Here is a 26,386-nt window from a genome sequence, read left to right as displayed (position 1 = left end):
ACTTAGGCATTTATTGAGTCACTAAAATACTGTAGAGTACAGACCACATCAGCATGATTATAAGCATCCTCTGGTAAATGAACAACCAGATACTGATGTCTCTCACCATATGGACTTCAGGAGATGACTGGGGGATGATAAACTGTGACCTACTGGTTGGGTTCTCTCTGTTCTCATGTTTCTTACATGTTTGTCCCCTGACAGCCGGGTCCTAATGTTTTTTGAGCAACACACCATACTATGACGTTTTTACAATGAGGGTTCTACTATGAAGCCAGTTTGACATGTTCAGGTGTTCTTTGTGTGAAAACTCAGAGATTTCAGGTATCAGAAGGTGGTTTTCAACTTTCTTTGTTAACTTTCTGCTTCAACTTTAAACTAAATTTCCTTGACTAACCCAGCCCTCTGGACTTCCAGTAAGCTGTGTTCCTATTGGCTGTCCAGGTGGCTGCTTGGTGTTATCAGGAACACCTGAGCAGCTCAGTGTCTTCCTGCTTTATTTAGCTGCAGACAAACATTTCCTCTGCTTCTCTTCACCACTGAACCGGGTTTGGCTCCGTTGCTTTAGTCTGTTCTTTAGGCGTTGGCTTGCAGCTTCCAGCAGTAAAATAGTCTTTAATGTGTTTCTTGGTGTGTTTTAGGGCTTTGTACTGGATAGTTGTCTTGGTAAATGTGGTTCTTTACCCACAGTTAGCACATGGTGCTAATGTGTGCAGTGATTAGTGGATTTGGTACAGCTGAGTTGTGTCTTTATCTTGGCTGTGGTGAGTCTTCAGAGGTTTCTGGTCAGACACATTCTGTATTCTTGTTTGTGAACCAACGTTGGTTGTCCAGAAGGTAAGAGTTCCTGTCCTGATTCTCTGTTCTCAGAGGTTCTCTGGTAGGCTGCAGGAGACTTTAGCCTTTGGGTTGTGCTAGTTTGGTTTTTGTACTGTTTCATTTGGATGACTATCTTGAGGCCCCTCCATGTGGTTTAGTGAGGTTTTCTGCAACAGTTCTACATAGCAACCTGCAGCAGAAGAGACTTTGAGAGTTTTTCGGAAGTTCTGGAGACCAGACTTTAGAGCAGCAGAAACATTTGTCAGCAGTTTGAGCAGGAGAAGGTGAGCTTCAGAGTAGAAATGAGACAGAAACCTTCTTGACTCGTGTGGTGAGGTCCTGTACCAAGAGTTTGAGCAGGTTGTGAAGAGTCTGTAGTTCTTTGGTCTGAAAGCACAAGAAGAGTTGACTCATTAAAGGAGAAAACAGGAGATATTGTTGGTTCTTCTGTCGCTCTGCAGTTTCCTTAGACTGAATATCAAGTTTCTATTTTAAATGATTTCCCATGTGAGCCCAAGAAGACTTCAATAAACTCCCTCCATCCCCTGGACACAACATATTTTATTACCATGTTAAATCTTTTTTTTTTTTTTTTAAATATGTTTTTGAGTTTTAATCGTAGTTTTAGCAGTTTTTTCTCTTTGCTTGTTTAGTTTTGTTGTTTGTGTGAAAGCTGCTAAACAAATAAAGTTGAATTGATAAACTGAATAATCGACTAATGATTGTGACAACAGAAGTATTTTCATTGTGGTTTAAGGGTTTGTTTCATTTTTAAGGTTGGGGTTAAAATCTTGAAAGGAAAAAAAGATTAAAGAAGTAAACTACATTAAAAAAGCAATTAAATCAAAGGAAAAAACATTTAATACAATAAAACATTTAAAAAGAAAATTAAACATTAAATATAATTAAATTATATTAAACAGACAAAATATTTAATTAGATAATTAAACAGAAGATACAAAACATGTAATTATGACAAACAAGTTTTCTTAAACAAAAATATTAAACATTAAATATGAAATATTTTAGATAACGAATCATTTAAAACATACAATTAAACAAGAAGAATATTAAACATTTAAAAAATACAAAACATTTCATTAGACTATTAAACCTTTAAAAAGACAGTTAATTAAAAAATTTAATGTTTAATTAGAAACTTAAATCTTAAAGACAATAAAAGTTTAAATAGGAATTAAACAGAAAATAAAATTAAGCATTTAAAAAGAAAATTAAACATTAAAAGGTGGTAAAACATTTAAAAAGAAAAACCTTAAAGATTTAATCAAAAAAATTAAACACTGGGAAAGAAAAGGAAATTTTTTCAAACAAGCTGATAAAACATTTGAAAAAAACAACAAACATTAAAAAGACAAAACATTTGGAAATCAAATCAGACATTAGAAAAGAATAAAAGGTGAGAAAACAGCAAAACTAAACATTTAAGAAGAATCAAACTAAGGACAAAACATTTGAAAAGACACCAGTTAGACTTTAGAAGATCAAATTAAACAGAAGAGACAATAAAACAATCAAAAAGAGCAAAAAGAGATAAAGGTCTTGATGTGTTTTCTAGTCTGAAATGAAAACATCAAGTTGATTCTTCAAACATTTCCTCTTTCTATGTTCTTGGTTTGATTGTGGACAGATTTACTAAGAACTCATTTCAGAAAACTGCTTTCGAGATAAAGTCTACTAGTAGTTGAAGGCATTGATCAAACTAATGTTACCTTCTGATCTCCACAAACTTTACTGTTCAGTGAAGAGAATCAAAGTTTGTTGAGGATTTCTAAAAAACCCACAGGTGAAGGTCTGAAAATAACTCAGATGGATGATCTAAATGTGAAATCAAGACTAATCATCAGAAGTTTTAAGGCTTCTGTTAACCAGACAGTTCAAACTAACAGAGAAGTACTGAGAAAGTTTTAAAACTTCAGTCCTCAGACTGTCTAAAGGTTCAAACTAACAGAGAAGTACTGAGAAACCTTTAAGATTTCAGTCCTCAGACTGTCTAAAGGTTCAAACTAACAGAGAAGTACTGAGAAACCTTTAAGATTTCAGTCCTCAGACTGTCTAAAGGTTCAAACTAACAGAGAACTACTCAAGAACTTCTAAGATTTCAGTCCTCAGACTGTCGAAAGGTTCAAACTAACAGAGAACTACTCAGGAACTTAGAAGATATCAATCCTCAGACTGTCTAAAGGTTCAAACTAACAGAGAAGTACTGAGAAACCTTTAAAACTTCAGTCCTCAGACTGTCTGAAGGTTCAAACTAACAGAGAACTACTCAAGAGCTTAGAAGATATCAGTCCTTGGACTGTCTGAAAGTTAAATCTAACAGAGAACTACTGTGGGACTTCGAAAATTTCAGCCCTCAGACTGTGTGAAAGCTCAGGTCCTGAGGACTCGGGAGGTGTGGAGGCTTTGGAAAGTCTTGGAACTGAGGGTTCCACCCTCCAGCACAAAGGCAAAAGTCCAGCCTCCTGAGAAAAACGGTCGAGTCGAGACTCGAGTAAAAAAAAAACTCGAAAATGAGAAAAAATAGATGATAAATGCGCAAAAAAAAGAAGAATTTGTATCTGAGCGAATAGCTCAGGGGGATAAGAGGAGAGACTACAGAGCGGAGGGTCGCAGGTTCAAGACCCACCAGTGGCAGTTTTCTTTCTTTGTCTTTGTCAGGATATTGAGAAAATTTAAGAAGTGTCTGGTCTTGAACCAGCGACCTGCAGCTCCATAGGCAAATCCTTAACTCACTGAGCTACAGATCAGATAATAAGAAATAAATTCGTCCTCCCTTTGGCATCGTAGTTTGTGTGTGACCACATGGGTGGAGCCAAGGCGGAGTCTGGGTGGAGTCAGGGCGGAGAGTAGGGGGGGGGGGGGGGGGGGGGGGGGGGGGGGGGGCCACCCCCCCCCCCCCCCCCTACTCTCCGCCCTGACTCCCCCCACGGCCCACCACACCTTCCCCCACCCGACGAGTTTTTCGAGTCCACGAGTTCTTCGAGTCTCCACAGGTTTTCCCGAGTTTCTGGAGTTTCCACCAGGTCGAAGGCAGAACAAGTTGTCATGAAGAGGTGTTGAAGTCGGCCAGGATGGACTGACTTTTTACAGCGACTAGAAGGAAGACCACTAGAAGAGCAGGTCTTTAACCACCATCCATAAAATCCATGGAGCCGGCTCCACAGAATGGAGGTCAACTTTTATCAGCCTCCATCCAGATGTTCAACTCGATATCTTTACTTTGACATTTTTAGCACCACAAAGCTTTAGTATCACACTTTATTATCATTTATTAGGACATTAATGGAATCCATCAGCAGATTTAGTTTTTGTTGAGAAACTTTATTCTTGTCGTCGTGGGACTGCAGTATTTAAAACTGTTCCTTCTATTTTACCTCATGTTTATTAGTTTTAGTGGAGAAACTTATTTTGATTGTCCATTACTCTCTTAAAAAACAAATTATAAATTGGATTAGTCAAGAGGTTTAATTTTCTTACTATAAAAATAAAGCGTCTTGAGACAATTTGACCTGTAATTGGCAAAATATAAATAAAACTGAATTAAAATTTTATGTATCTTGTAATGTTGGAGTAATTCAGCCATATATGTTGGAAAACACATTTTCTTTGTCCATTAATCTGTTGATTGTTTTCTCCAATAATTCATTTCTTGTTTTGGTTTATAAAATGTCAAACCCAAATATATTCAGTTTACTGTCATAAAAACCAAAAAGATTTACATTCATGATGCAGGAATCAGACAGTTTTTCACTTTTTATCTTAGTTTAGTCAGAAAGATAGTTGATAATGTGTGAATTGTTGCAGCTTGTAAGCCGTAGAAGGTTTTAATCTTTGGGGCCGAGTGTCAGAAAACATTTAGAAACCAACATCAACAAAACACTCAACAAAGATTTGAACATCATTAAAGGGAAATCCAACTTTTGCATGACAATGTCTAATTATAGGACATTTATTTCCAATGTAAATGTGTGATATTCATCCTCTGAAGCTTTCTCTTCACATCGTCTTCCACCTGGACTGGTTTGGTCGGGAGCATGTGCAACAAACATCTGAAAAACTGCACTTTAACATCAATGAATGACACTGAAGTTTAATCTCTACATAAATGAGACTGAGTCTAGATGTGCTGCTCTGTCATTAACTCCTAAGTTTAGGGAAAGTTCAAACAAAAGAGTTCAGATGAGACTTGAGAATGAGCTTATTTTGAACAAACATCTCAGACTTTCTGAGCTTCAGCACCTCTAGCAATATATTTTAACAAGCAACTCCAGCAGATCCAGAAGTTGGAGAGAGTTAGCTTTAGCTGAGCCAAAGAACATGTGGGACGCTAACCTAGCAAACATTTCAGACTTTTCTCTGTGAATTCTGAGAAATAACTTCCTATTTAATGACAGAGCTACACATCTTAACTCAGTCTCATTAAAACAGACTCTAATTCAGTGTCATCCATCCATATTAAAGTGCAGTTACCCAAAATGTTTGTTGCATGAGCTCCAACAAAACCTGTCCAGGTAGAAGGCCACTTTGACAAACAGGAAGTGGACGATTCCAAGCAGATTTATAGAAGGGGGAACCGGACTGTACTAAGTGTGGTGGAGTATAGAGGGGTGTTTTGTGGGTTTTTAAGGCTGATAATGATTATTAGTGAGAGATTTGGAGTAGATATTCATTTGCAGTAAATGAAAGTATTTAAAATCTTGGAGTTAAACTTAGAAGAACACAAACTCTAACAGAAAACTTTGTTGATACGTTTTTGTTTTGTTTACAGATGTTAAGTTAAAGGAGTTTTATTTGTGATGTATAACCAATCAAATCACTCCAGAAGACAGAGCGACCACAGGTAGATAAAGGTTCAGAGCCAAAGTAGCGCCATTTTTAAATGTATTTATTACCGTAAATCAGTAAAAATAAAATACTGATAATCAGTAAATCAGTCAGCCCACAATTACTACAATTCTACAATGTATGTCTCTTTGCTTTGACTTGTTATTTGTACAATATACGATGTATATGATGGTGTTTTTTCATCCCAAAGGCTATACTATGATGTTTTCTAAGAGACATACGATGCTACTCTGCTTGTTCTGGCTCTGGGCTGCTGCACTCCTCCTCTGTTGTTTTCTGGATTGTACTCAGCTTCATGCCTTCGTCCATCCAGCCTCCGTTGACTCGTCCCGCCTGCCGTCTCTGGAGCTGAAGCTGGATTGGAACAGACCAAAGTACAGTCCAATCACGATGCCAGCTGCCTCTCAAAAGGCTCCTTCATCTGGCAGGTGGCGGCACTTCTTCTGAGGGGAAGCTGAGCTGGCCCGGCAGAACTTTGGAGATGTGTTCCAGTGGTTGGTGGATGTGTAGGGAGATAGAGAGGGACCTTTGAATTGTTCAGAAAGGAAAACAGGGAACTCATTGGTAGTTTTAGTTTAGGGTGCTACTGTGGTGTGTTTTTGGGTTTTAAGAGGTGAACAGGAAGAATTTTTTTTCGTATTGATTATCTTTTACTTTGTTCCTGGTTGGAATGCCCATCAATGTCAACAGGAAGTTCACTTTTAGTTCTGTTTATTTATTTTTATTTTACTAACACCCATTTGCTTTTAACCCCCTCACATGTTGTGTTGTTGTAAACTTACTCTTTCAAATAAATTCTCGTCTAACCCTCTGGAAACCAGCATTTGGACTGTTTTTGTGTTGCTCCTCACCTACTGACAGCTGTGGACTAAAGGCTATACTGTGACGTTTTTGTTTACTGTTTGTTGGGCGACACGCTATACTACAGGCTTTTTTAATTGACATATTACTGTGACGTTTTTTTTGTTTTAGTTTTTTTTGTTTTTTTAGCAACATATAAGACTTTGAACAGTTTTAAAAGTTATTATACTTTTACTTGTGCAATGAAATTATTATTCTATGGCATTTTTTAGATGACATATTATACTCTGATGTTTTCCTGAATTACATACTTTTTTGACAATATAGTGCACTATGACATTTTTTGAACCACATATCATACATGACAATTTTAGGCAACATCCTATCATTTTGCGCTTTTTGAACCACATAATAATCTATGTTTTGTTTTTTTTTCTTGCCAACATGCTGTACTATGAACTACAGGCCATACTATGTTATTCTTGAGTAAAGCATACTATACTTTGACGTTTTCTGAACTACATCCTATACTATGGCGTTATACACAGAGTGCTTTGGTTACATGTTGATTTATAATCTAGATTTTTTTCTGTTTTGTTTTTTGACAGGATTACCACAGACCTGACTGTGAACACCGTTGACACCCACCTCAGGGAGATGCTGTCTAAGATCTCAAGGCTGCTTGGTCGTGGTCTTTCTGGCACGTACTCTTCCAAGATGAGCCGGGAAGTTTAACACTGATGGAATGACACCAGGTCTAAGCCGACAGACTTCCAATTCCTCCTCAACCCACAGTCTCTGGGAAACCTACATGGAGTAAGAAAAGTAGACAGAGAAGTAAGTCTGTACACAACATATTAAAAAAGAAATCATGTTAATAAATTAAGTACAAAGAACTGAATTTGCCAATATACTGGAGACCAGAGCTATTTAATCTGATAAGTATAACCTTGTTTAGTAACATTTCAATTATTTGAGAGCAGTCCTAAAGAACTGCCTGTAATCCCAATCATAAAATGGGTTTGGAGGAAGAACATAGATGGTAATCTGGATATACATGAGTTAGGCTTTATAACTACTATTGGTAGTATTGGTGGTAGTAATAGCAATGTGACTACTACTAGTTGTAGTCACATTGCTAGTAGTACACTTAGTACACTACTGCTGCTGATACTGGCACTGCTACTACAACTTGTAATACTATTACAAATGCTGATACTACTTCTACGATTCTAACAGCAAATGCTGATACTACTTCTACGATTCTAACAGCTGTTTATACTACTACTGCTGCTTGTACTTTTAGTATTACTACTACTGCTTGTACAACTATACAATCGTCTGGTATTTGGTTGTCAAGCTGCTAGCTCGCCTTAGCATTTTGCTAGTGGCTAACTAGTTAGCTCTCATAGACTGGAAGCTCTCAACAAGATTTCATAATGAAAAAAGAGCCAAAAACTATTCTTACCTATGAAAAGTCATTCCAAGTTTCCTTGTCTCAATCGTACGATGCAGTGTGTAACTGTACGCAGCAGTGAGCCGGCATACTTGTTTCCGTTTTCACGCCGTCTACATCAACGGAATGCACTGAAACTTTGTCCCCACTAGCTTAGCCTCGCTGTAGCACGCAGCTCAAAGGGGCGTGTCCTATCTACTCATTCATATCTATGACAACAACGATGGCTGCACATAAGGACGCCTGACGTTGATTAGCTGCGTAAATACCATTATATACAGTCTATGGTAAATACATATGTGAATCGCATCATTGGCTGCAGCAGCCAGTCACCGGTCACTCACTCACTCACACTGAAAAATAGCACAGAATGAATTGTTACGTGTTTATTTTATTTACAATTTAGGTTGGATTTTTTTTTGTGCACAGCGCAGATTTTCTGTGTGCGGAGACCGTGTCAGCAGTGCGCAATTGCGCACGCGCGCAGTTTAGAGGGAACGGTGCTTGTAAACTCTCTTCATCAAAAGTGTTCATGCGAAACTATACGAATGAAATGGAAAATGACATACACTACCAGTCAAAAGTTTGGACACACTTTCTTGTTCAGTGCTTTTTATTTATTTGTATTATTTTCTACATTGTAGATTAATACTAAAGATTAACATTTTTTTGTTTACAACATAATTCCATATGTATCCTTTTATAGTTTTGATGTCTTCAGTATTAATCTACAATGCAGAAAATAGTTAAATTAAAACATTGAATGAGAAGGTGTGTCCAAACTTTTGACCAGTAGTGTATATTTTAATATTTTAAAGATGAAAGGAGTACAGATGATGAAAGGTTAAAGCTGAAGGACGTTCTGAGCCAATGTCATCACAGGTCATTACCCCTCTATATCAGCATAGTGTCAACACTGCAGTCAATAAAGTCCCACATTAACAGTATGCATGCAACATATCGAGCGGCTGCCATACATCAGGTGACTGACTTTCTGTTTTTATACCACAGCATCATGTATGTCACAGCTATGTTTTCAATTGATTCTACCAAAACAAACCACTTACAAGAACACTGAAATGACAATTTGACATTAGCAGGGAAGTCCAGTATAGTGACTCTGAGCCAGTTTTCTTTTTTACCAATGATCCACATCGATCTTCCTGCCAGTTCCTGTCAGCTATAGCGTGGCATTGATTGGTTTCCGATGTTACGCAGCCACATGCGGGCTGCAGCCCAGTAGTCTGTTCTGAACCACAGCAGAGACTTCAACACTGACATCAACAACCACACAGCGAAAAACTAACACAGAGCATTTGTTTCACCGGAATGTGATGTGTAAAATGTGATGCGTGAATGATTCGAACACACTTGTCCAGAAAGTGTTTCGACAAATGGATATTTGAACAATGGCTTAGCGGACAACAAGGATCTGACTTTCTGTTTCAAATCAGGTATGTTGGGTTTATTCACTTTCAGCAATCCTTCATTGATGATTTGATCTGCTACTGAGATTTTCTGCTGCATTGCCGATGCACTCGTGATTGAAGTATTGACACTATCTAGTATTTGAGGGCAGAGAAGTTTGGGAGGGGCACAGCTAGATGGGCATCCTGGGAAATCAGAGCACAGAGGAATTTGTTAAAGGGAAGCAGGAAGTATTAAACATCCTGTAGATGTTTTGCATGCAAATTTAGATTTTCCAGATTTTGAAGACTGTAACTGGAGTCAAAGTTGTAGAAAGTCGAATTTCTTTCCAGAAAGTACAAGTGAAAAGAAGACATTCCAAAATAGAAGCTTGTGAAAAAAAAAAATTCAGTTTAAATATGACCAGAAATGTGATTTCCAATCATCTGAACGTCAGCAGAGCTTCATGTCTGATTCGGACCTAATGAAGAGTGGAGGACCAGCCCTCAGGAGCCCTGAATGCCTTTCACCTCCGACCCCGAGGATGGAGCTGCTCAGCCCCTCCAAGGTGAAGGATCGCCCTCAGAACGTCACAGAGAAGGTCACACAGGTACGAGGGTCCAAGGACCTCACATGGGCTCCGTCTCTGTGGCTGTGTGAGAGCCAGGAGGGTCCCGTTATGGAGCACTGAGTGAATGAACTCGGTCATTCAACACCGAATTTGTGATTCAGGTTCAGTCCGTCATTAAAGAGCTCGCGGTGTTGTGATTACTAAGAAATAAAGAGGCTCCCAGACTGGCGCCACGATGGACGGCCACCGTTAATCAACCCACTGGTGGAAAAATCAGTAGCTGGTTGGTGGCTGCATGTTTTCCTCGTGGGTATGAAAAATGAAGTTAGACTGAGCCGCACTTCAATTCAGATTCAATTCTGTTATTACTGCTGGAGCCCCTGAGGCTCAGTATTCTGCATCACTGCCTCGGTTGGTGGTGGATGTAAAACAAATGTACATGAAGAGTTTGCGACCTTGCATGGGGTCACTTTCTGTTTCCTGTCTGATAACTTGTGTGATAGATAATATCTGTTTATCTGCATGGCTGGTGAGATTTTTCATGCAGCAAATATTAATTTGGCATCAGACCAGAGAGAATCCGATGACAGTGGCGGAACATGAACTCAGCCCCCCAGCTCACCACTATCATGTACTCAGTTAGCCTCTGCAGTCTTGATTATGGGACACTGGGCTTTAGCTTTGTCTCAGATTTTTAATTGTACTATCTGGATTTAAATTTTAACCACGTCTGCTGAGATTTACCAATGCCAGGATGCTTAAGGATTTGTTGGACTTGCAAGGTTGCAAAGCCAAAGCATGTAGCAGTACATCTTCTACAAAGGTCTGTTGGTTAGTTTACTTTCAAAAAATGTTTGTTTAGAAGAATGCACTTGGTTTGCTGCTTTTGTTGTTTTCCCCAAATGCATTCAAATAATGGAATCCATTGCACCTTAACTGTTCAGATTCCTTTGTGCAACAAGTGAAGCAACAATGCATACTGATACGTTCTTCATGTTCAGGTACTGTCTTTGGAGTCTGATGTGCTGCCTGAATACAAACTGGAGGTGCCAGAGACAACCTGGTGGATCTTGCTTCACTACAGCCCCTTCAAGGCCTTTTGGGACTGGATTATTCTGCTGCTGGTCCTTTACACGGCAGTTTTCACTCCTTACTCGGCCGCCTTCCTATTGGACGAACACGGAGATTTACGTCAAAGGAGTTGTGGCTACACGTGTAACCCCCTGAACGTGGCGGACCTATTGGTGGACGTGCTCTTTATAGTGGATATAGTGATAAACCTTCGAACAACCTACGTGGACCACAACGATGAGGTCGTCACACAGCCAAGCCGGATAGCCAAGCACTATATCAAAGGCTGGTTCCCCATCGATCTGTTTGCAGCAATCCCTTTTGACCTTCTCATTTTCAGATCTGGCTCTGATGAGGTAAGAAATTTCTTACAGATTTTGTTGTATTAAGTTTTCAAGAAAACTTATTAAAGTTAGTTTGGAGATCATCCTGTAATTAACTTAAAGGACCAGTGTTATCAATTTAGTGGCAGCTAGTGGTGGGATTGCAGATTGCAGAGAACTGAACAACCAACTCGACCATTCCAAGCTAGTAGGAGAAAATATGGTGGCTGCCTCTTCAACATAAAAAAAGACAAAGGCCCTTTATTGAGTAAGAAACTGTAAGACTGTCAGAAAAATCTATAAAATTACAGATTTTTTTTCTTTATTTCATATTTATTTTCCATATTTTTGAAATACCCAAAAATATCAATAAAATTACAAAAATGTATTGGGACTTTACACATGTAATGTAAAATAAAATTAAAATCCTGCAACTGTGAACAACCATACATTTTCAGATTTAAATTTAGCAAATCAAATGTTGAACGAATTAGATTTTATCAGTGCATAATATCTATAACCATTCATAATCTGTCAAAATTTTATCATATAATCTATCGCACTATCCATGGTATGGCTTTCATTGTTTTACTCGTGTAAACGTCCTTCATTAAACATTATAAAGCCAAAAAGTGCACATGATCTCCTGTAAAACTAATTTAATTGCAGAAAATTACTGTATTTTATGAGATGGTATTTGGTTATTTTGCAGTACTTTTTAGTGTACCATCTGCTGGAAACCTTGTTTTGTCTCCTTGCAATGTAAAAACATGCCTCTGAAAAAGGACCTGCTTTCAATGTAGATATTAAGGCTTCATTCTAAGCTAATGAAAACGATTTTTAGGCTATGGATGATAATTCATTAATAAAGACAGAATTATAAATGCTATGTTCCATTTCTGCTAATAAATCCCACTAAATGCTACACACTGGTCCTCAAAGTGTATAAACTTGTAAAATGTTTTGACTAATATATTCTTCCCTGTTGTCAATGGAAACCAAAGATGGCCACCTTGACAAGCCTACTGAAAACAGCTCGTCTTCTGCGATTGGTCCGTGTGGCAAGAAAGCTGGACCGATATTCAGAATATGGTGCTGCCGTCCTCTTCCTGCTCATGTGCACCTTTGTGCTCATCGCCCATTGGCTGGCCTGCATTTGGTACGCCATCGGCTTTGTGGAGAGGCCATACACGGAGACCGGTTGGCTGGACAACTTGGCCGAACAACTAGGAAAAACATACAACGACAGCGACTCCACATCAGGTCCGTCGGTCAAAGACAAGTACGTCACTGCTCTGTACTTCACCCTGAGCAGTCTGACCAGCGTCGGGTTCGGGAACGTCTCTCCGAACACCAACTCTGAGAAGATCTTCTCCATCTGCGTCATGGTCATTGGATGTGAGTTAACTAATACTGGTAGAGATTGTATGGCTATTATTGGGGAGGCAAAATGGACTGTACATCTGGAACTAAAAGAAAAGTTTGAAATGGTATATCCTGACCTTAACCTTCCTATACAATAATGGAATGTTTTTGATTATTGTATGTGAGGCTATTTTCTTCCCGAAAATATAAATTTAGAGTCAGAAAAAATTAAAAGATCCTTACGTGTTCTTCCAACAAAACTCAGACTATTTTCATCAAATTACTTTTGAGCCTCCCTAATAATATTGCTACAGTTCTGAAATAGACAAAACTACAACTCAAGCTGTAGTCATAATGTCCTTTTGAGCAAATATTACACGTGTAATGACAGGATAACCTGTATCTTTTGTCCTGTTTTGCTTGTCAGCTCTAATGTATGCCAGCATATTTGGGAATGTATCTGCCATCATCCAGCGACTGTACTCCGGTACGACCCGCTATCATACCCAAATGCTACGAGTCAAAGAGTTCATCCGCTTCCACCAAATCCCTGGTAGTCTGCGCCAACGGCTGGAGGAATATTTTCAGCATGCCTGGTCCTACACAAATGGCATTGACATGAATGCCGTGCGTAACAAAACTGTTCTTCTACCTGTAACATGGTTGTTCAGTGTTCCTGTTTTACATCTAATCTCTAATGGTCAATGGATTTGTGTTTGCTTTTTCAGGTGTTGAAGGGATTCCCTGAGTCTCTGCAGGCAGACATCTGTTTGCACTTGAACCGATCCCTGCTGCAGAACTGCAAGGCTTTCCGTGGAGGCAGTCAAGCCTGTCTGCGTGCCTTAGGCATGAGGTTCAAGACAGTCCACGCTCCTCCAGGAGATACTCTGATCCACTATGGAGACATCCTGGACTCCCTCTTCTTCATCTCACGTGGTTCCATCCAGGTCATCAGGGATGATGTGGTTGTGGCCATATTAGGTAAAGCAGTCTAATCATAGAATCTATCAGTAGGGGGCTCAAAGAGGTGCCAGAGCCAATCTTAAAAAAGCATCTACTCACATTAAAAAAATTCATTCTCTTGCAGAAAATAACGACATCTTTGGTGAGCTTATACATCTATATGATGAGCCAGGGAAGTCCAGCGCAGACGTACTCACCATCACCTACTGTGACCTGCACCGAATCCCGAGGGACGACCTGCTTGAGGTCCTGGACATCTACCCGAGCTTTGCAGACAACTTCTGGAGCAACTTGGAGATCACGTTTGACCTGAGAGATGTACGTTGGAACATTGGCTGCAAAGAAAACAGTATTTTTAGCACTTAATGACAAATTTATTGTGATATTCTGTCATTTTAGTTATATGAAGAGCATGTTTTTTTAATATATATTTGATCATCAGGCTGATCAAGTACCACCAATTATAACAACTGATGATTCTGGTGATGACTGTGGATATCGCCACAAACCGCGACAAAGAATGCACTGCATGGACTGCAGAATTAGGCCAGGTGAGATATCTCAGCTGATGACAACAAAAGTTTGTTGTTTTTTAGATTTCATATTCAAGCATATCTTTTGAGTGCACAGAAAGTCCTACTAAGGGTCATTTACATCTGCGTTTTAAAATCCCACATCTTTGTTTTATGCTGAGACTTCCAAGGGATTGTTTCTGAACCTTAACCAAGGTGGAAATACAGGTTTAAGAATATTGACTGTAGATATTAAATAGACGTAGCCACTATGTGGACTACTACTTTAAAGCCTCAAGTTTGAAATTTGGCAATCCCCATCTTGCTCCTTTGAAGCCAGATGTAGCAAACGAGGGGAGGTTCTGACAGAGAACTCAAAGACAATTGCATGGTGATAGAATAGCAAATTGTATGTTGCTGTGCCCTAAAATGTATATTCTATGCTAAATGAGGCCATAATTTACAAAATGAACATATGCTGTGTTTAAAAAGTTAGGAAAGTAGCAATTTAGAAAATCAATTGAATGGGAAAATGTTTACTGAAGAAGCAGATCAAGTGAGAAGTAGGGCCATTTTCTAATAGACTCCTGTACAAATGGATTTCTTTTTGCAACCAGAGGAGTTGCCCCCTGCTGGACATTATAAAGAATGCAGTTTTAATGCATCTGGAGAGTTTGTGCATCTTTTAAATACAGTCTGTGCTCAAGAATTAATCATAGACCACTGTCTATTTTTTTCTCAAGCTGTTTTAGAAATACCAGACACTCTCTGCCTCCCTGGTAGAAAACATTCTGTGACTGATTGGCTAAAATGTTTCCCATGAACAGATGGAATTGATCACGAAGACTCGTACCCGCTTCAATCCTTCCATCACTCACCTGCTGAGGCCCGCTGGGAGGAACGCTGCAGCTGTGGCTCCATGTGTTCCCAGTCAAGTGAGGACATGGAAAAATCTTTTTGCCATGGTGCCAAAGTAGAGCTTTGTCCTCCAGAAGATGCCAGACGGGACTATTCTCCTTCTGTAGTGCAGCTGCTGTCGCCAAGTGGCACCTCAGTAGGGAGGGATGCAGTGCTGGACCGGGGCCACCAAGGTAGACGGAAACAGGTCTTGTTTGAAGTTTGTCCTGGATTGTTTTAAAGTGGAATTGAATGTTAAAGAAACTAAATGGAGATTTAAATGCAAAAAATAAACGTGATTTTGGTGGGTATGTGTGTATCTTAAGACCACAGATACACTTGACAACCCCAGTTGTGGCCAAGGTGTTTTTTCTTGCCTTTATATTCTCTTCAGCTTCCTCTCTGAATGTGCCGGGAATGTATCGATACTGGCCTGACCAACAGTCACCACAGTTTTCCAGTCGCGCCTGGCGATCTTCCTCTATCCGCAACTCATACCACCCACCACCATTCACAGAAGAAAGGCCCAGCGAGCTCGAGTCTCGACTTGAAGTTCTGCATTCACAGCTCAACAGGTGCAATTGATCTCAGCTGCTTTTAAGAAAAAACGAGTGCTTGTGATTCTTACTTTTGCATCTGACATACGATAAGGTATGTTGCATGTTTAGGCATAGGGATGTAAAAGTCAAATGCAACAGGAGTAGGGACGTTTATTACCCTGCAGTGGATGTTTGCACGGTTTAACTGAGGTAATGCAGCAGAATATTTCTTTTTCCAGGTGTAGTAGCGTCCTGCTAACCAAAGCTGACATTTTTTAAAAAGGAACGCCTTAATACTGCATAACTAATGACTTCAAACAAGGCCAGTCACCCTGCCATGTAATTTGAAATATGGCTTTTACAGATAAATGTTTTCATTTCTAATAAATACCATTGTCAGGTATCAAACACAGATTCTTAGAGAGTGTTATTGTATGAACATCTTTCTGCTCATCTCTAAAATCTCTCTAACTTCCCCAGACTGGAGACTCGCATGACGGCCGACATCAACGTTATTCTGCAGCTTCTCCAGAGGCAGATCACTCCTGTACCTCCAGCTTACAGCACTGTATCATCAACTACCCTCTCTACTGATTCACCTGGTCTGTATGGGACTGGAACTCCAGTGTTACACAGCATGTATCCCCTGTCTCCCATCCAGATGGACAGCCGGGCACCTACACAGGTACAGAATCACACCAAAAAGCACTTCAAAATTTGGCCAAACACAGAGACAAATGAATGTCTTTGAAAATAAAGTCTTAACCTCTGTGATTTCTTTACGTCAGAGCTCAGACCAGACTGACCTTAAATTCACCAAGAAGTCCCAGGACTCCCTGTCCAGCGGTATCCATGCGACTGTGGCTTCTGATGACACCGTGTTCATGACCGTCACCCCTGAAACTGACACCCATCCAGGGTTAGTTCCACAGTTGCCCCAGCCATCAGTCAAGTCCTCACTCATGGCCAACTCCAGGCCTTGTGGGAACCTCCGCTACCCCTCGCTGCCAGGAAATCTGGACATCACCTCAGGACTGGCTGAGATCCAGAAACACCTCTCAGATCCTGTGCTGCCTGTAATCTGATGGACAACATGACTTTCATAGTAGTAATTCTTTGCTACTCAAAGACATTTGGAAGGAGTTCACCTCTTAGCCTGCAAAGACTCAACTATCATTACACATCTGGGCTGCAAGTAGTGTCTAAACATCCAGATAGTGCTTACCAACAGGGATTTCCATTACACACTGCCCCTCTGAAGATCTCCCCTCCAGAACATTACTTGATAACAGTTACACTCCGTTGAATGAATCAAACAGTTATCATACTTTTAATGGACTAAAGTGTAATTTATGTGCATGCAACTCCGTAATTTTCTTTACACATTGTTTTACGATTTTTTGTTGCATACCAGCACAGTAACTTTCCAACCCTGTTCTTCCTGATCCTGTTTAAATCTTAATTTCCCTTACAATCCGGAACAGAGATCCAACCCAAAGACTAGAGCCTGACTGACATAGATAATCTTTTCTTTGTTCAGATCACAAACATATTTTTAAATTAAAACACACTAAATTTGGTTAACTTTTTCTAAATTACTGCCAACATATCTCAGGCATTTCTTTACTATATTTGTTACTCATTGGCTACCTGACAATATGTGAAAATAAATCTATGAAGAACTGAATTCATGAGCCCCAAAATGAAATAGTTGCATCAGATATGACCCTTGTTCATTAATATGTCTTTTATCTCCAGTCCCAATCCTGGCATCACAACAGAACTCTCAGCATTCATGATCTGACATCTGAACTACATTTTCTGTGTAACAGAGATTAACAGAGATCATGGATGACGTACTTCAGCAAGTGTTTCCTCAGTATGTTACAGTAACTGGAAGAATACACTGTTCCAACCTATCATTTCTAACTGTAAATCTGTACTATAGATTATCAATGTGTTAATGAGTCACCTCTCAGTGAAATAATTTAAACTGTTGTCAAAATATAAAACTTTTGTGTTATAGTATAAACTGTGTGGGACTTTTTATTTCTGTATAAAATGAATTAACATTGCCATGAATAAAATTACTGGTGCAGAAATGACACCAATCTGTATTATGGTCTAATAATACTAGATAACTACCTTAAAGTGTGGCACAAGTATCACAACAGATGCTTTTTAAAATTTCAAAAATGACACTGGATTGAGGGCTGCACAGTGGCTCGGTGGCTAGAACTGCCCCCTCACAGCTAGAAGATCCCGGGTTTGGGTCTGGGATCTTTCTGTGTGGAGTTTGCGTGTTCTCCCTGTGTATGCATGGGTTTTCCTGCATTCTTTGGCTTCCTCCCACAGTCCAAAGACATGCTGAGGTTAATTGGTGATTCTAAATTGTCCGTAGGTGTGAATGTGAGTGTGATTATTTGTCTCTATGTGCAGTCCTGGGATAGACTTGTGACCTGTCTAGGCGTCCCCTGCTTTTGTCTTAAATTAGCTGGGATAGACTCCAGCTCCCCCACGACCATAACGAGGATTAAGCAGCGTATAGATAATGGATGGATGGATATTGAATTGAATAAAAGAACAGTTTAAAGACTTAAATCCACATTAATCACATTCAATCCACTTTTAAATACAGATAAACTGCAGTTTTGCTGCATTAGAACAAAAGCTAATAACATAATGGCTTTCACTAGAAAACAAAATGCACTATTTTGTGTATAAAAAGCTTGTAACTGACTGACTTATTTGTCAGTAAAACAACATACTAAAATAATGAGGGTTATTGACTTGTTTTGTGTCTGTTGATGACAAGATTTAACAGTCTTTTGGTTATTTGAGAGTTGCTTTGTTTAGTTCTTGCAGTTTTCTAATTACAGCCATTTTGCATCTCAAAGTCAAATGTTGCTTTCCTCATTTTAGAAGTGAAATCCTTATTATTACATTCAAACACATCACTTGTGTCACGATAAAGCCAGCGGGAGTTGAAGCTGTTCTGTCTTTCATAAACAAAGAATTTCCTTCAACAAAGTCAGCTTGTAAATCCCACTGAGAATGTTTTTGAGTTGTTTTACGGCTCATTTCTGTCGACCGCAGCTCAGACTCTGAGGATTTCCAGGCAGTTGTTGTAGCAGATAGCGATCCAGTCAGGCTGGGTGGAAGCCCACTGGACGTTATTGATCTCTCCCTCGGCTGTGTAGGCCAGTATGGGGTCCTCGATGGCTCGCGGCATCTGCTGGATGTCCCAGATTAGAGCCTGGTGGTCGTCCGCTAGACAGAGAGGAGGGGAGGGGGATTGATTAGATTAGATTTATCTTATTTAGACAGGAAGAATACAGTGCTGCTAAACATTTTCCTGTTCTTGTTTTGGTAAATAACTATTTTTAACCGGGTTTTCTTATTCAGCGGGACAGATGAACATCAAGATATGATCAGGGGAAACAAATAAACTACAAAATACCCACAAAATATCTGCAATACACCAGTGCAATGTGCTAGTGGATCGATGGATAGTGCAAACTGTTTACTGAGCTGTGTAATTTTACACTAGATTACACATGTGACAAAATGGCAGAAGTGCTCCAGCCTAGATGGTCTTATCCGTTTCCACATGACCTCTAAAACTCATCTGTTTTTCTGCATTGAATATTCTGCTGAGCCTAATTACCACACAGCCAACATCTGATGTGACTGTTCATCTGTCATCAAAATCTCATATAACTGGGATCAGTTCTGTTATCAGAAGTTGTGGCTTTTGTTCAATGTGATCTTTTTCCCTGCAGGTTAATTTCATACAGATGTAATAAGTTCTTCTGCTCAACTATAGAGCGTCCCTAAAGTCTGGACACATAGATAAAAATACATATTTTCAAGAAATTACATTTTTAAAAGCATTTTATTCAATATATGTATTTTTTAATATATTGAATATATATTTGATAATTAATCAAATATATATTGAACATAACATCCATATTTAATGTGTGGAGGCAAAAAAAGTTAGTTCATGATATTTCTTATGTGTCCAGACTTTAGGAACACCTTGTATAATACACTTCAGATGAAACAGACCTTAATAATAAAGACAAAAGGATGGTCAAGTATTTAAAGTTCTGTGTGAACATTTCTAGTTGACACGGCTTTCAGCTTTCATCAATCTCCATCAGTCTTACTCCAATTTGTGTATTTATTGCTACATGCTGAGTTCATGTGCAGCTGATAAAGGCCTCCCTCTTGTGCTCATTGTCAGATACTGCAACGATGTTTAGGCTCATCTCATTCTTCAATAAATGACTGCATTTTTTGTCAAAGCTTTCAATCAAGACTGAAATCTTGTTGTTCTGTCAGGATGCTAAACAACTGGGGCGACCCAATATCCAAGAAGTTACATAGCACATGTTTGCAAATGCCTTTAAGACTGATGGATTCCCAGCCAGAACAGACCTTAACGACACGCCATTCTCCTGCTGTCTTTCCCCACCTGTCTCTCTTCAATCAAATAAAGCTTGCTTCGTGTGTATTCTTTAAAAAAAAAACCTGCACACCTGCTGTACAGATGTGACAGGACGAGTGTGGTGCCCAGGCGATTCCATTGACACAGGCCCTGTGGTTGTTGAGTCGTGCCACTGGAGTGCAGGGCACACGCACATCTAAGATCACCACCTGAGGATACACAAAAACAAATATACCGACATTAACAGGCGCTACATGAAATTGGATAACGAGGCTAAATATTAAGGACGACTGGGTAAAGAGTATTGTCAATTCTCAGTTTGAAAAAAATAATTTCTTGTTTTTAAATCAAGCATTCAAAGAAGCCCACTTAAAAGATGCAAATTTCAAACAAATCCTTATGATTTTTCCTCATACAACATGACAGCAAGTGTTTGACATCCACATAGTTTACACTGACTTCAAAGCACCTTACATTTTTATCTTTCTACTAAAAAAGCACAAACACCGAGCATAAAATGGAAGACTACTAGATCCAACATTCAGTATAAATCTGGTTACTACTACTTTCGCTTTGATGCAGCCACGTCCTTCTATCTGTAGATACTATGTGGTCTCAAGCAATGTCCCTCCCACTGCAGTATCTGATTGGTTACACGTCATGAATAACAGTCTATCAACACTGAAGGAATATTTTTGAAAAGTTCTCTTGTAATCAAACATATATAAAGTCTAAATAAAGACATCTCAACAAAGTTTTGTGGTGGAGTTTGTGTTAATATAAATTTTGACACAAATGCTACAAATGAGTAGTAACTGATTAATAATCAGATCAGCCCGAAAATAAAACATATCTTATCAACATATAATGTCCATGGTGCAGCTTGACAGCATCGATCCACAGATGGAGCAGCACTAACCTCCATGTTGTCCATCGCCATGGTAGCCAGGTAGTTGGGGTCCTGCTTGTTCCAGCAGAGTCGGAGCAGCGGGTGGTGCTGGCGGTCTTCGTAGATGATGGTGCTGTGTTCGAGGTGACGGAGGTCAAACATGCGGACCGAACCGTCTGCTCCCACCGAGGCGAACATATCCCTGCCTCCACCTGCTCGACTGAAAGAGATGTCATACACCTGTAACGCAAACACACAGCGAGCTACACACAGTGGTTAAAAAAAAAAAAACTTCTTGGAGGCAACATTTACCTCTTTATCATGAGCGATGAGCTGCGTCCTGACATGACCCGACACTAAGTTGACCCTCCCCAGCGCCTGTCCAGTCTCCAGCCCCCAGACCGTACAGGTGGTGTCTATGCTGGAAGTACCTGTGCAGAAAACACACATGCAGGCCAGCTCACATTTTCCCATCATGACTTCAAGTGAGGTTGTGATGCTAACCAAGTCAATAATGTTACCTAGCAAGTTTGGATCCACCTCGTTCCAGTCAAATGATGTGAGTGGTGCACAGAAGTCTGAATTCTTGTTGTTGTTGAGCAGACACTCCAGGCGGGTCTCTGTATCGCACACCTGCCGGTACAAACGTGTTCAGATCACAATCACCAGAATGACTTTTCTTGAATCTGTAAGAAAAACTATAAACATATTCAAGGTTACAGATGTGGAAAGAGAAAATTGGTGGCAAAACGGTTCATTGTAGTTATCATATGTGGCCAGAATTATGTAATTTTATCCTTGTTTTAGAAAATTGAATGATTGAGAATAACCAGTGTAATAATTTTACAAGACTGTAAATTACTTTTTGTAGCCTTTATAGAGCAACAAATCTGATTTAGGAGTGTTCCGTAGCCGAAATGTTTGTGAAATTTAAGGAAAACAAAAGAGAGGTGCAACAGATCACAAAAATTTAAAACAATTTGGATTGTGTCACACCTTTTCACTTTTTCAGACTGGATCGTTTTTCAGCTACTTTCAGGACGCCACATTCATGTGAACACACACCTGTTTTAGATTTTGTCACTGCAACTCAGAAACAAGATTTGGAAAAAAAATCCACATGGAAATAGAGGTATGTTTTCTGTACTGTCTGGAAGCAGCATTATGCAAAAACTATGAGGCCAAATTTTATGAAATTACATTTTGATAGTTTGAAATTTCTTTCTTTAACATCATGAGATGGGAAACTGGCCTAAGCAGATGATTGTATTCTCCAAGTACCTGCCTAGTTCATTTAAAACCAACACAGTGGCAGTAAAATTCCATTTCACTCTAAGATGGTGAAACTTTGCAATTAATCTGCTGTTTAAATGTATAAAAAACAAGCGATGGGGAGCCATATGGATCACGGATCAACTGCAGTCCATTACTTATAATTACACTCATGTTTACATAAGATCTGTTTTCTTTCCACACTATTAATTGTGAATAGTTTTAGTTTCATGATCTGAAAAGTGACAGCCTTGAGCGTTATAGACCGCTGTGTCTCAGCTGAATGCTGCAGTATACAGTCAATAATAATAGTTATTAAAGCTAACAAGTCTCTGGTCTGTATTCCTCTGACTAAAGCAGGCCACAGGTTCACAGACCAGGGCTCCAGACCAAAAAAGTTGCATTTGCGACCTTTTTTAGGAGTGTGCCAGTGAAAATGTCAAGTGATCCCACTGTGCTCGTGCACGATGATCGTTCAGCTGTACTAGTGTCACTCTATCTGGTGCAGGCAGCTACTGTGTTAACCACAGTGGTGGAAAGTAGCGCTTTTATAACTTTGGTGTACTGTGGTATCTACATTTGTTCTCTCGTGAAATATGGAGTACGCCTACCAAGACCACCTGGAGAAAAAAATCACTCCATTTCATGTGGGATAAATCTGACATTAGAATGCCCTAGTTTAACTTTTTTCAAAGTACATTTTTGGTCACACACCTGTCTGAGTGTCTATCGATAAGAAACTGTTCAGCAAGTGATGTGTTTTGCCTGTGATAAGGTGGGAGGTGCGACTAAGAAAGCTGGTCGCACCGGTGCCACCAGTGAGATGGTTAGTCTGGAGCCCTGTAGTCTGTCTCACCCTCCAGATCCTCAGATAGTCTCCACTGGTGGCCAGCAGGTCAGGATACGCTCCTTTGGTGTCAGGAATCCACATGATCTTGGTGGTGGGGTAGGGATGGTCGAAAGTGTTTCGACACACAAACTCTGAGCTCTCCTCCTCCAGACCGACTATCTGAACCTGTGGAGACACAATAACAACTCACCTTGAGTGAGCCAGTGTAGTGTTACTGATCTGAGCAGGATACAGTACAGTTAGTTAGTCAGCGGTGATGATTATAGGGATGCACAACTGGAGATAATCATCCAATATTCAAACCAATCTTTGAATATGAGATCTAACGGCAGGGCCTTTGTGAAGGTGCCTAAGTCCCATTTGGTCATTAAAGGTGACTGATCTTTTGCAGTTCGGTCCCCCAAGTTCTGGAACTAATTTAAACCACTTCTTAAAACTATTTTTTATCGTTTGCGTTTTCTTAACTGCTGCTTTTATTTATATAATTTTACTGTGTTCTTATGGGGTCTTACTGTTTTTTTTTTTTTAAATTTTATTGTTTTATCCGATTTGTTTTTACTGTAAAGCACTTGTATGTTTTGAAAGGTGCTATACAAATATAGTTATTATAATAAATCATATCATTATTATTTTAAAGCTACCAAGCACTTCACATACATTTATTTAACATCAATTCATTTTAAGCAGAAATGAATAATAATTGATTCACTTGTACATGTATAGTTTTCTGTGCTTCACTTTCCCCACGTTAAACACATTTGGGTGCAAAAAATGAAAGCTTTGAGTTTCAAATGAGGGCAAACTGTTCCCTACAATCATCACAAAAATACAAATGGCATACATTTTAGAAAGTTAACAGATTTATATCAGCTCTGTATATGTATAAATGCCATGCAAATTTAGGGTATTTTTCAGGTATCATCAGATTAAATTAACCAGTCTATTGAAATGATGTGAACCGTAACTTTGAGCTGGTTTTGACAGCAGGGCACAACATCTAATAAAGAATAATCAGATTAATCAGCAGCAGCAGGGTCAGGTCGTGATCCCTGAACTTACCTTGTTATTGTACTCCTCCACAAAGCTACCGAGCGCCAGGCGGAACCGTTTGTCCGGTCTGACAGCCCAGTTCATGGCATAAACTGTCCACGGAGCCTCGTATTTGTAGATTTCTTTCCGTTTTCCGTGTAGCGACATCTTCACAGCCACTAGCCGCTGAGTTACAAGTAATTACCAGCAGGAAACAAGGACCCTGAACGTGTCGCGGCAGCCGCCTACTTTACAACCATCTCAGCTAACGAGGCTAATTTCTGTAAAAGTCAGCTAATTGTTGAGTCCGTGTGGTCGAGACGGTTTCCCGCCGGTAAAAACTACACGTTTCATCCAACGTTAATCAGTTAAATGTGTCAAATTCAAGGCATCCAGCTGCTGGAAGATGTTCACAATACGGCAGTAAAGGCGGCGACCGGAGGACAAAAATAGTATGAAGATGAGCGACATGGAGGCGGCTGGCGCTGCCTTCAGGAAAAGACACGGGGATCGGAATTATCACGACAAGCAACGAACCAGCCCAGTGATTAGTTTTTGGAGAAATGTTGGATTTGAAATCCGACTTTGTGGAAGATTAAGCCACTGCTGTTGACTCTTTGTCACTGATATGTCTTGTAATTGCCCAAAAATAAGCAAACTGATCAAATTTAAATACAGTGGCGGATAAGTTCCATCGATTTAATTAATTTTACTTTAGTGTTTTACCCTTTTCCGCAGTATTTACGTGCGACTTTCTTTCATCAAAATGTTTTGTTTTTTATAGTTGTTTATATTTACTATCCTCACCTTAACTTTTTGTGGTAACCTTTTCTATGTTGAATGTGGTAGATTTACGAGCAGCACCTGAAGGCAGCCTTACTTCAGAATCTGGAAGAAAAGCTCCACAAAGAGCTACTTCTTAGTGCACAGACATGTTCAGCATCTCTGATAGTTACCATTTTCAAATTATTTCAGAGTAAAAAGAGTATGAAATGTGAGACTGCTCGTGGCAAAGTAAGGCCATCCCACTTTCTTTCTGTACTCATCTCATAGTAGACATTATTTTCAGTCCAGATAGCTCAACCACTGGTTCACCATTGCAGTGCCTTGGGGTCATAGTTTTGTGGATTTAGAGCAAAAACTAACAAAAATAAATAAATAAATAAATCTGTCCACAACCTAATGGTGATTTGCCAGCACTGACAGCATATTTGCATTTTCTTCCACCTGCCAACAAACCTCAAACAACATTTGTTTATCCAATCATACACAAGTGTCTGTGCAAAAATTTCCCCAGTGCACTGTTTGCAAATTATCGTATTTGCGTCATTTTTGAATAAATTCCATTTCAGTATACAGATTTGTGGTTGACCGACGATTTTTATTTCGGCTCTCTAGGGATAGCCAGAGAGTAATGGAATATGGTGTCATTATTATCTCGTCTCTTTTACTCACGCTACTGGATAGATTGCAATGACATTTTGTGAAGATGTTCATGGTACACCTGAGAATAAATTTCTCTTACTTTGGTGGTGATGCATTGACACTGACTCTAGTGCCATCAGCAGGTCGACATTTTTCAATCTGGTGATCCTGACATTATTTCTGAACATCAAAAACATCAACATCTACTTGGTGATTGGTTGCAAAACTTTGTTTGTGATCTCCAGAGGATTAATTTTAAAGTTTCCAGGATGGTCAGAAGGTATTTCCCTTCAAATACCATCACGTTAAAAACCACTGAAACTGTCAGTTGTCCATTACTTTGCAAGCTGATCAGCTGTACTTTGCAGGATGCTAACTAAGGGATGTTAACTAAGATAATAAACAGTTTGACAGAGGTCATTATTTTGTCATTAGTGGAATAAAGAATGAACAAAGTAGACAAACAACAAAAGACATTTAGTCTTTATCAAAAAATACTATTTCTATATGCTTAAGTGCCTCCATTGACTCACAGTCAAATCAGAAACAATGAAATGACACTGATTTGGCAAATTATCTCGTTTTCCTTTGTAAATCTCCTGAGCTCTGTGGGTTTGCTCTTTTCCATAAAGAATAGGATTTGCAAAACTTCCACTGACAGCGAGTTATGAATTTGATGGATGGTTAATCACGAATATGTGCAGCAGTTCCTGCAGATGTTTGACACTTTAGTCAAGGCAACACCACACAGCAGGAGCTCTGCACAAACACCTTCACAAAACCTCATGAAAAGGTACGTATGCACTTGTGTTTTTCTACTTTCTATTTAACATTGTAATTAAGGAGCTGAAGTTTCTACACAAGGTTTACAAGCTTCT

General features: G+C 39.4%; 2 protein-coding genes across 4 annotated transcripts; one reads left to right on the top strand and one right to left on the bottom strand.

The window, feature by feature from the left end:
* The first annotated feature begins 8,746 nt into the window (after positions 1 to 8,746).
* On the top strand, positions 8,747 to 17,707 carry kcnh6b (potassium voltage-gated channel, subfamily H (eag-related), member 6b). 3 transcript variants are annotated; one of them, XM_055004689.1, is made up of 12 exons: positions 8,747 to 9,396; positions 9,810 to 9,959; positions 10,922 to 11,347; positions 12,319 to 12,712; positions 13,107 to 13,306; positions 13,408 to 13,660; positions 13,767 to 13,960; positions 14,085 to 14,193; positions 14,982 to 15,245; positions 15,446 to 15,626; positions 16,071 to 16,275; positions 16,379 to 17,707. In XM_055004689.1, exons 2-12 carry the CDS (start codon positions 9,816 to 9,818, stop codon positions 16,673 to 16,675), a joined length of 2,667 nt encoding a protein of 888 aa, XP_054860664.1. In that variant the 5' UTR covers positions 8,747 to 9,396; positions 9,810 to 9,815; the 3' UTR covers positions 16,676 to 17,707. The 3 variants fall into 3 exon arrangements, with proteins under 3 accessions (XP_054860664.1, XP_054860665.1, XP_035810488.2); XM_055004690.1 differs by having other exon boundaries at positions 9,807 to 9,917; XM_035954595.2 differs by having other exon boundaries at positions 9,807 to 9,959.
* Positions 17,307 to 25,010, bottom strand: LOC111577754 (DDB1- and CUL4-associated factor 7-like). The gene is made up of 7 exons (XM_023284180.3): positions 24,114 to 25,010; positions 23,061 to 23,219; positions 21,454 to 21,565; positions 21,245 to 21,363; positions 20,963 to 21,172; positions 20,135 to 20,252; positions 17,307 to 18,860 (listed from the first exon to the last, which is right to left on the bottom strand). The coding sequence occupies exons 1-7, from the start codon at positions 24,249 to 24,251 to the stop codon at positions 18,688 to 18,690; spliced, it is 1,029 nt and encodes a 342-aa protein (XP_023139948.2). The 5' UTR covers positions 24,252 to 25,010; the 3' UTR covers positions 17,307 to 18,687.
* Positions 25,011 to 26,386: the final 1,376 nt, after the last annotated feature.

The sequence above is a fragment of the Amphiprion ocellaris genome, chromosome 18, assembly GCF_022539595.1.
Source record: "Amphiprion ocellaris isolate individual 3 ecotype Okinawa chromosome 18, ASM2253959v1, whole genome shotgun sequence".
Lineage (NCBI taxonomy): Eukaryota > Metazoa > Chordata > Actinopteri > Pomacentridae > Amphiprion > Amphiprion ocellaris.
Note: the sequence above shows the minus strand (reverse complement) of the source record. Positions and strands in the feature narration are given on the sequence as shown.

Coding starts and splice junctions, on each gene's coding strand:
- kcnh6b (XM_055004689.1), top strand. CDS start 9,816: ATGTCTGATTCGGACCTAATGAAGAGTGGAGGACCAGCCCTCAGGAGC. Junction 9,960..10,921: donor TCACAGAGAAGGTCACACAG/GTACGAGGGTCC, acceptor CTTCATGTTCAG/GTACTGTCTTTGGAGTCTGA. Junction 11,348..12,318: donor TCAGATCTGGCTCTGATGAG/GTAAGAAATTTC, acceptor TGGAAACCAAAG/ATGGCCACCTTGACAAGCCT.
- LOC111577754 (XM_023284180.3), bottom strand. CDS start 24,251: ATGTCGCTACACGGAAAACGGAAAGAAATCTACAAATACGAGGCTCCG. Junction 23,220..24,113: donor TGGAGGAGTACAATAACAAG/GTAAGTTCAGGG, acceptor GTGTCTCCACAG/GTTCAGATAGTCGGTCTGGA. Junction 21,566..23,060: donor ACTATCTGAGGATCTGGAGG/GTGAGACAGACT, acceptor TTGTACCGGCAG/GTGTGCGATACAGAGACCCG.